Below are 10,649 nucleotides of genomic sequence, written 5' to 3' on the forward strand. Positions count from 1 at the left end.
AATAGAACAAGTCCTACACACTGCTAGAAGCCCAAATATTTTTTCAGAGCTAGGTGGAGATGAAAATTATTTTGAATTTGCAACCTGGTGGAGGTTAGTATAGATGGACTAATAGAACAAATCCCACACACTGCTACAAGCCGAAGCCCAAATATTTTTTCAGAGGTAGATGCAGATAAAAATTATTTTGAATTTGCAACCTGGTGGAGGTTAGTATAGATGGACTAATAGAATGATGCTATGCCCAAAAGGTTTTACTTCACTAGGTGCTGTAAAAAATTTGTATTCTATACACAGGTGGTGTAGCTTGCAACACAGGTAGGCTACTCCACTGACTAACACACACTGCAAGAGGCCAAAAAGGATTTGCTTTGCTCGATTTAGCCAAATGCTGTGAAAAAAACTTGCACAGCACTGGCACAGACCTGCCTGGCAAAAAGTGATACGAACTGATGTAACCTAGCCCTCAAAAGGACTGCAATTACAATTAGTCTTTACTCCCAACCTATCTATTTAAGAGCACAGACCTGCCTGATAAAATTGATAGGAACTTATGTAACCTAGCCCTCAAAAGGACTGCAATTACAATTAGTCTTTACTCCCAACCTATCTATTTAAGAGCACAGACCTGCCTGATAAAAGTCTTAGGAAATGATGTAACCTAGTCCTCAAGAGGACTGCAATCATAACTATTCCCTACTTCCAAGCTATCTGTAGATTTGTGCGAAAATTGGCTTGAAATTAACACTGAAAGTATAGCGCACACAGCAACAGCGGTGCCGTCTAACACGCCGCTGCAGCAGTGAGAAAATGGTGGCAACGGGGAAAATGGCTGGGTCTTATAGGGCAAGGACATGTGAAATACACTGCCAATGACACATGCCCTTGCTTGTGTGAAAAAAAGCAGTTCACTCCGTATGTGCGCTGCTGATAGGCTGACAGATTGCACCTCCCCACTGTAAATGCGGGAAAGAGAAAAAAAATGGAGATCTTCATTATTTCTGCAGAGATCCATCCCCTGCCTCTCCCCCCGCCCCGCTGTACACTCAAACTGCGTATTAACATTAATTTTCAGCATTACTGAGAAAAAATCCAGTTATGCTTTTGGTGCATGAACAGTTATCGAACATAACCTCGAACAGCCGAATTTTTTTCAAATCGTTCGTGTTCGCTGAACGGCACGAACACCGCCCAAAACAGCTCGAATTTGATATTGGCGAACAGTTCGAGTCGAACACCGCTCATCTCTAGTCTTGTTGAATTATTCCTGAATACTTCTTTGTGAAGATAGGACCTCTCAGACCAAGCCATAAGAAAAGCGACACAACATTTTTTGGAGCAGAACCCAGCTAATCATCAACATCACCAGAATCCCAACCCAGGTAAGACTACTCTTCAAAAGTATATCCACTGGGGTTATTGATTAATTGTTTGGGTCTCCTTGCCATATCCCATCTTTATTGGCACAATGGACCACTATGCACTTACTCAGGATTTGGCAACGGCAGGCACCTTGCATCATATCATACAAAGTGAGGTAAGTAAGGCCGGCTCCATATGTTCTCCTACAATGTACAAATATTTAATTTCTGAAACACCAGAGGCAGGAGATACACATCAACAGTCAGAGGTAAAGCTAGATACCCCTGTATATGGTAGCCACTTAGCCAACTAAAGTGTATGGAGGGTCCTTGGGAATGCATTAAACCTTTCCATAGGTGGAAGCAGTTTCCATAACAATGCACTGTTTGAAGCCTCATGACCATCACAGCATCAGTTTTATCCACTATAACATCCGCTGTCCCAACAACAGCAACAGGTTCAATGTTTAGTATTTTTGCTTTGGATAAAGAACTACACAAATAAAACTAAATCTCATGAAACTGATTTGTTTTCTGCAGGTTGGAATTCCTGAGGACGCAGTGAAGAGGTGCGCCAAACAGATATCATCAGCTCTGGACTATATGCATGGTAGAGGGTTGGTTCACAGGGAGCTGAAGCCGGACAACGTGTAGCTCATGGAGTAAGAGTATTACCAAATCAAATTGAGTGATTTTGGTTTGATCAAACCTATGGGACACTATGTGTCATCCATGTCAAATATCATTCCGTACATGTCGTGTGACTTGAAAGTGACTAGCCCAGGGGGATGGGGATGACTCGGTACCCGGGCCTTTAGCCTGGCCTTAGGGATGTCGCGGTGGTCTGCTCCCGGGCCCATACCCTGGGGTCACTCTTTAAAAAGGTGCTGATAGATGTTAAATTGTAAAAGAGTTCGTGACGCCACCTGTGGCTTCTGGTGAGGATCACCAGGGCTGCACAGTCCACTGAGGCCGGTTATGGGCAGGTTGATGGTATAGCTCCCCACAGGTGGAGCTAGGCCTCAGGGCAGTGTATGGATGGGGAATGTAGGACAGACGAGACCCAGCCGGGTCAGAGCAAGAACAGGCACAGACACAATAGTCACTTCAGTACCTTTTACTGATGGAAATTCAGGCACTTCCCGGAGCACTGTAGGGTGAAGGATGCATGCCCTGATCCTCCTCAATGAGTGGGTTTTGGGCCTCCTGTCTCTTGCCTCTGCGTAGTAAGTTTCTGACCTGCCTGGAGCTAGGCCAAACTTTGTCTCTGTCCTGCTCTGGCTGACCTTGTGGTAGGGCCTTTTCTTGGATTACAAGCTTCTGACTTACGGGGCCTATGTGTCTCCTGGCTCTGGTACGTATCAGCAATTTAGCGATCCTGGGACTTATAGTTCTCCAGGGATTCCGTTTATATCTTACTGGGTCGTGGAGTTCCCGGTAAGCTTCGGACACGGTGTCCGGTAACTGCTTCTTTGGGGTGAGCTAGTTAAGCTCTTCTGCCCCCCTATGAACTAACTCTGTACTCACCTTCGGCCTACTCGGGCCCTCACTAGGCTACTCACACTAGGGGCAGCTTGCCGCACTTCACCGATCTTATGGTGCCGGCACACCTAAAGCTCACCTCTCTGAGCTTCACGGAGTCTTGATCTGGATAAGCTCCACTGCAGGATAGCAATTGCAGGAGCTGGAACAGGCTTTTGTCCTCTGAGGTAACTCTTCTCAGACTGTACTGGACTAAAGTCCAGACTTCATTTCTCCCCCTTTTTGTTGGCAGATGTTGTCGAGAGAAGCAATATACATGTTTGACAATCTCCTTGCTCATTGTCCCTTTTCTCGGCAGTCAGTTCTCTCTATCTTCAATTACCTTAATTTTCCCTGGAAAATAAAGGTCTTTGAGAATGGAACAAACTTGGCAGTTGAGGAAGAGGTGGTCAGTTCAAGATATTTGGAAAAACCTCCCTGCTGAGTTCCTTCAAAAACTGTGTGCAAGTATTAGTACCTAGAAGAACTGATGAAGTCAAAGGGCGGTCACCAAATATTGATGCAATTTAGATTTGTTTTGTTCATTCAGTTTGTATTTTTTTAATTGATAAAAAATAAATGATTAACACTTCTGTTTTGGGAAACTTCTTACTTTGCGGCATTTTTTTCACACCTTTCTTAACCGTTTCCACAATACTGTATATCTAACCCCTTTAATATATAATGGGCTACAAGCTGGGGGTTTTCTTTTTCCATATTTGCAATATTGCAAAAACCTTAAGTAACCTTTAACAGAGGCAAGTTGTGGCTGAGAAAAATTGTTTAAAATATCTGGGGATCAAAGTTTCACTCTGTCTGAGGACATTATTAGGTTCATTATTAGGTTTAGTATATGGTCACTGGTAAAAAAAAATAATAATAATAATAAAAAAAAAAGAAAAAGGTAGAAGAAAAGCATAAATGTGGAAAAAAAAAAGAAACTTTCCATATTGGGTAGAATTGTATCAATCACTATCTGCCTTCTCCCCTTCATTCTATACACTATCTTGTATTCCCCAAAATGGTCCCTAGAAAATTCTACAATATTTTGCATTATTATTTATAGAATTAGAATTTAATCTTCATTCTCTGCTATCTTCCCTTCCATACTGACAGCGCCCAGTGGATTTGTGTGGGATGGTGGTACCGGATATGTTTGGTTACTTTAAAGTTCCGCACCTGAAGCACCCGGTACATTAAGATGGGCAATGTATCAAAGCCAGAATCGCCTAATTTACCAAATATTAAAGATTAGAACTTTTTTTTGCAGTAAAATGGATAAATGTTTGACTGGAAGATGGATTGGATTTGGCATACGATATGACCAATTTTATCAATATGAAAGGAATTTGAATTTTCTCCTACCTGATGCAATATCAATCTTAAAGACCTCAATAAACTTCAACATTCAACTTCAACAAAACTCTACATTTTGGGAAAATAACCAACCCAACCCCTCACTATAAGTCATTTTAAAAGTTAACATTTTAAAAATATATATATAATTATATGTTAATATATATTGTTTTGTTTAAATTGTGTGTTTTATTTTTATTTCAAAATTATCAAAGGCCTCTTTATATGAAAAATGTATCTATTTGATTGTGTTCATATTAAAATAATTGTTTATAAAGTTCTTTGAGCCTGTTTCTTTCAGCAAAACAAATTTAGGGACAAAATTCTACTGTAGGCGATTTGATCCCAGCAAAAATGGAGGAGTGCGCTTCGCAGGTGTAGGAGATTACTTATGTTTTTAAACACTGACTACATGTATGCACCTCTTCATTGTCATCCATGATGTACCTTTGTTTCCTGAGGTGATAGCACAGAATGGATCAACTGGTTTATTACCAACTGACCAATTACACAAGAAAGGTTCTTGCTCCTGTACAGCTGAATAGGTCCGGCACCCCTCTGACGATCAGCTGATGCCAGAACTAAAGATTTCTTTAATTCTTTGCTTTAGCAGCCTCTGGTCATCTACTGGTATGGAAATTAACCATGTGAACATATGTCATGAGATCATCTGATGGACTATCCATGTGCTTTGGATATGCCCATAGTGGAAATAACTTTGTTCAGGGCACATCTTACTCCGAGCAGATATTCTGTGTTTGTGCCTGTTGGGCGATGTCAAACTTGTGGTAGACATAGATATAAGTTTATCTATCTATCTATCTATCTATCTAAAGCAGCACCAACATGTAGTGTCAAGACTCCAGGAACAAAACAAATCTTCAATATAATTCAACCTATTGAAGGCAGCACAACATTCAAAGTGAAAAAAAAATGCTATTTAATGGCCCAACACACGGGTGTTCGACGAACCGAACCGAACTCGAACACTACGGGGGTGGCTCAACACTAGTCTTTATCTTCAGCCTTTTTACTGGGTTTCTAAATTATATCACTTCACATTTGTTACATGTATGTAATTGAATATGCAATATTTTTAATAGCATTAAGTAAACTATAGATTTTATGATACCTCTAACTCAGGGTTCTCTGTCTTTGTAAAAACCATGGATTATCTGTCTGACAGAAGATATCAGGAGACAAAAGAATGAAGCAGTTAAAGTTCAATCTCAAAGAACTTTTTTCTCATTGGAGATAAATGGCCGCAAAACCACTAACAATTTTACTATGGTAATATCAGTTAGTAAAATAAATAAATAAATTTGGTATCTAACTGTTTTAAATCCAAGCTGCCCCCAAATTTAGCAAAGACAGGCCTCCTCATAGATATGAGATTGAGGATTAGGCACTGATATCCACCAGCACACATCCCATGCCAGTGGTGATAATTATGTGCTTGAATATAAAGTTTCTATGTGAGATCTTGGAGGTTTTTATAAACATTCTTTTGTTTTGTTTCTTTTTATAGGAGAACCAGTGGCTGTGAAACTCCTGAAGAAGGACAGAACTCTTCTGAAAACCTTTCTGAAGGAGCTGTCTTTGTCAATCAGTCTCTCTGACCACCCTCATATTATTAAGACATATCCCATCTTTATTGGCACAATGGACCACTATGCACTTACTCAGGAGTTGGCAATGGCAGGCACCTTGCATCATATCATACAAAGTGAGGTAAGTAAGGCCGGCTTCATATGTTCTCCTACAATGTACAAATATTTAATTTCTGAAACACCAGAAACAGGAGATACACATCAACAGTCAGAGGAAAAGCTAGATACCCCTGTATATGGTAGCCAGTTAGCTAACTATTACCTATGGGGGTCTTTGGGAATACATCAAACATTTCCATAGGTGGAGGCGGGTTCCATAACAATGCACTGTTTGAAGCCTCATGACCATCACAGCAGCAGTTTTATCCACTATACCATCCACTGTCCCAACAACAGCAACATCTTCAATGTTTAGTATTTTTGCTTTGGATAAAGAACTACACAAATAAAACTAAATCTCATAAAACTGATCTGTTTTCTGCAGGTTGGAATTCCTGAGGACGCAGTGAAGAGGTGTGCCAAACAGATATCCTCAGCTCTGGACTATATGCATGGTAGAGGGTTGGTTCACAGGGACCTGAAGCCGGACAACGTGTTGCTCATGGACAAAGACTGCTACCAAATCAAATTGAGTGATTTTGGTTTGACCCAACCTATGGGAAACTATGTGTCGTCCATGTCCCACATAATACCGTACATGTCTCCAGAGCTGTGTGATTTGAAAGGAGGAGAATATTTGATCTTGAGCCCTACTATAGATATCTGGGCTTTTGGGGTTCTTCTCTTTGTTGTTTTGACTGGATTCTTCCCATGGATTGAAGCAACAGAATCTGACACCATGTATCAAGTCTACATCAACTGGAGACAAAGTGCAGACTTCACTTCTCCCCCTTTTTGTTGGCAGATGTTGTCGAGAGAAGCCATATACATGTTTGACAATCTCTTTGCTCAATGTCCCTTTTCTCGTCAGTCAGTTCTCTCTATCTTCAATTACCTTAATTTTCCCTGGAAAATAAAGGTCTTTGAGTATTAAATAAACTTGGCAGTTGAGGAAGAGGTGGTCAATTCAAGATATTTGGAAAAACCTCCCATAAAAGTTCCTTCAATAACTGTGTGCAGGTATTCGTACCTAGAAGAACTGATGAAGTCAAAGGGCGGTCACCAAATATTGATGCAATTTAGATTTGTTTTGTTTATTCAGTTTGTATTTTATTAATTTATAAATAATAAATGATTAAAACTTCTGTTTTTGGAAACCTCTTACTTTGCCGAATTTTTTTCACACCTGCCTAAATGTTTCCACAATACTGTATATCTAACCTACAAGCTTGGGGTTTTTTTTCCCATATTTTTTGCAATATTGCAAAAACCTTTAGTAACCTTTAACAGTGGCAAGTTGTGGCTGAGAAATTTTGTTAAAAATATCTGGGGATCAATGTTTCACCCTGTGTTGAGGACATTATTAGGTTAAATATATGGTCACTGGTAAAAAAATAATAATAAAATAAAAAGAAAAAGGTAGAAGAAAAGCGAAAATGAGAAAAAAAAAAGAAACTTTCCATGTTGGGAAGAATTGTATCAATCACTATCTGCCTTCCCCCCCTCATTCTATACACTATATTTTATTCCCCAAAATGGTCTCTATAAATAATCAATCAAGATATTGAAGAATTTTCTAGAGTTAGAATTTAATCTTCATTCTCTGCTATCTTCCCTTCCATACTTACAGCGCCCAGTGGATTTGTGTGGGATGGTGGAACCGAATATGTTTAGTTATTTTCTAGTACTGCACCTGAAGCCCCCGGTACATTAAGATGGCCAATGTATCAGAGCCAGAATTTCTTACTTTTTTTGCAGTAAAGTGGAAAAATGTTTGACTGGAAGATGGATTGGATTTGGCATACGATATGACAAATTTTATCAATATGACGAGAGTTTGAATTTTCTCCTACCTGATGCAATATCAATCTTAAAGACCTCAATAAAGTTCAACATTCAACTTCAACCACATCAACTAAACTCTACATTATGGGAAAATAACTAGTGATGAGCGAGAATCGTAATATTCGTAATCGCTATACTCGTAACGAGTACTTTGCAATTATTGCGTATTCGTTCCGAATAGCAAGTACAATGTATGCCAATGGGAAATGCGAATAATTTTCTGCTGAACCCTACAAAAGTGTCTGGGGGCCTGAGGAAAAGGCTGAAATGGATGGGAAAGTGATGAAACAGAACGGGAAGCTGCCTGCATGCATTTCTGACTCACATATGGTTTCTGGGAATAAGTTTGTTGCAGTATTATGCCACTTTTACAGACACATAAGAACAACTTCCAAACCTAACCTAAATTGCATTTAACAGGCCAAAAAGGTAAAGAAACAGTTTTTCCTGCGTAATCACTTGTATATAACGCTAAATAAACCAGAGAAACCCAACAAAAATCCCTTTTAGCGTTTGTTGACACATACTATTGTGGCTTTTATTCGCCTTTTACAATTGGGAGGGCCCTGACTTATACATTTTGTAGGTCCCTCTGTCATACATCATTTTTAGTTTGCTATTCCCCAGCACTTTACAAGCACAGTTAGAACGTACCAGTAGGTATGTTAGGTCAAAGATTAAGAGGCCCCAGGTGGCTCTGTAACATGTGTTTTAGAGGGACAGCTGTTAATTAGACATTTGTCCGATCCCTCCATCACTGATACTCAGATAGTAGAATACATATTCCATAGCATTTTACAATGTGCCCATTTTATTGTTGGGCTTGTCCCTCCTCCTCCTCCTCCTACTCATCCTCTTCCTCCACCACCATGTGATACTGCAGCCCTAAATTCAAATGTTCAGAGGGCCTGCAGAAGGCAGGAAAGCGGATTTTTGTGAGAGCCCTCGCTTGGCCCTATAACATGCATTTGGAAGCGTGCTCCTTTCCAAATTTTGGAGGTACCTCTTGTGTATATTTGAGAGTGCCCTTACTTATTCATATTGTAGGGCCTTCACTCTATTATTAAACTCATTTAAGGGCAGAGATAACAGAGAAAAAGGCCAAGAGACATGGAGCACTAGAAGGTAGCAGTGAGTGCGGCCTGCGATCCTCAGGTGTGGCTTAACTCTGTGAACTGGAAAAATAAAGCTGCACTAGTCAACTGGATGACGAGCTCAAATATATCACGTGTGCAAGTTAATGGACAAAGGATATATGGTGCCCCCCTCCAGGTTGGGTTGGAGAAGTTTTTCCAAATGGCTCAGAGATTTTGATTGTCAATATTCCCCAGATTATATAGGAAGAGAAGACTTTTTGATATTGTACTACTTGGTCCAGTGCAGAATGTGCAACGTATTTCCAAAAATTACTCCTGGGGGGTTTGTCATAGGTGCAGAAAGATTCCATGACAAGGGCCTCCCTTGACAAACATTATCTACGATCGGGTCATCAACAGTCAGTGTAGATTTCTATTGAATATGTATCCCCTATCTTAGTGACAATGTGGCACAAGCCAGGCATGTTTTTTCGCCAAAAAGGGTGACTGACCGTACATTTCTATTGAATATGTATCCCCTATATGAGTCACAATGTGGCACAACCTGTGACAAGGGCCTCCAATGACAAATATTAGTTTGGTAGGACCACTTTACAATGTGCATAGGGTTTGTAAAAATTAGCCCTATGGGCTGAGTCATGGTTGATGCAGGAAGCCACCATCCCAAGGGCCTCCAATCACAAATAGTAGTTAGATTGGAGTAGGAGTACTGTCCTAGTTTGTCCACAGCACAATGTGCATAGGGTTTGTAAAAATTAGCCCTAATGACTGAGTCATGGTTGACACAGGAAGCCAACATCCCAAGGGCCTCTAATCACAAATAGTAGTTAGGCTGGAGTAGGAATACTGTCCTGGTTTGTCCACTGCACAATCTGCATAGGATTTGTAAAAATTAGCCCTATGGGCTAAGTCATGGTTGACGAAGGAAGGAAATGGGTTTTTATGGGAAGGGGGTGACATTAACAGCAGTCACATGAATCTGCATTTTTGGTGAATTTAGGTTGGTGTGCTGTCATCTGGAGGGAGTACAAACTGTGGAGATATCCAGTCCTTGTTGAATTTAATCAAAGGAAGTCTGTCTGCATTTTCTGTTGAGAGGCATGTGCGCCTATCAGTGATGATTGCCACAGCGGAACTGATAACACGCTCTGACACCACACTAGCAGCCGGGCAGGCCAGCACCTCCAAGACATATAAGGAGATTTCGGGCCAAGTGTTCAGCTTAGTCACCCAATAATTAAAGAGAACTGAAGCATCAGAAAAGACACAAATATGGTCACTAAAGTACCCCTTGACCATGTTCTGCAACTTATCCCTCATTGGCATTGTTACAGGCACAGATAGCCCTTGCTGTTGTGCTGGTTTATTGAAAATTGCCCGATTTGTGCACAATTTTCCCCCCACTTCTGTTGGAGCTGGTGTTCATGTCTCTCCCCATTATTTCTTGGTGTTGAAAAGAGCCGGTTCCTCTGCCACTAGCATTGTCTGAGGGTGATATTTTCAGCAACTGATCTACAACGACCCTCTTGAACGATCCCATTGAAAAACTTTTTGATGACAACAAAAGGAGAGAAGGAAATTTCTCCTTTTACCGTGGATCGAGAAAGGTGGCCAACCAGTATAGGTTGTTGGATAAAATGTGTATCAGGCGAGGGTCTTGCAACAGTCACTTACACATGAACTGTGCCATGTGGGCCAAGCTGCGAAAAGGCAAATATTCTGTGTCCCCAAAAGTAGAAACAGTACCCATCCTCTCCTCA

General features: G+C 40.6%; 1 protein-coding gene across 1 annotated transcript; it reads left to right on the forward strand.

The window, feature by feature from the left end:
* Nucleotides 1-1,468: 1,468 nt before the first annotated feature.
* LOC141258468 (serine/threonine-protein kinase SBK1-like) lies at nt 1,469-6,881 on the forward strand. Its single transcript, XM_073673464.1, has 4 exons — nt 1,469-1,537; nt 1,902-1,971; nt 5,767-5,969; nt 6,333-6,881. Exons 1-4 carry the CDS (start codon nt 1,469-1,471, stop codon nt 6,879-6,881), a joined length of 891 nt encoding a protein of 296 aa, XP_073529565.1.
* The last annotated feature ends 3,768 nt before the right edge of the window (nt 6,882-10,649 follow it).

The sequence above is a fragment of the Phyllobates terribilis genome, unplaced genomic scaffold (genome assembly GCF_046119375.1).
Source record: "Phyllobates terribilis strain yellow unplaced genomic scaffold, ASM4611937v1 Scaffold_3__8_contigs__length_932513732, whole genome shotgun sequence".
Lineage (NCBI taxonomy): Eukaryota > Metazoa > Chordata > Amphibia > Anura > Dendrobatidae > Phyllobates > Phyllobates terribilis.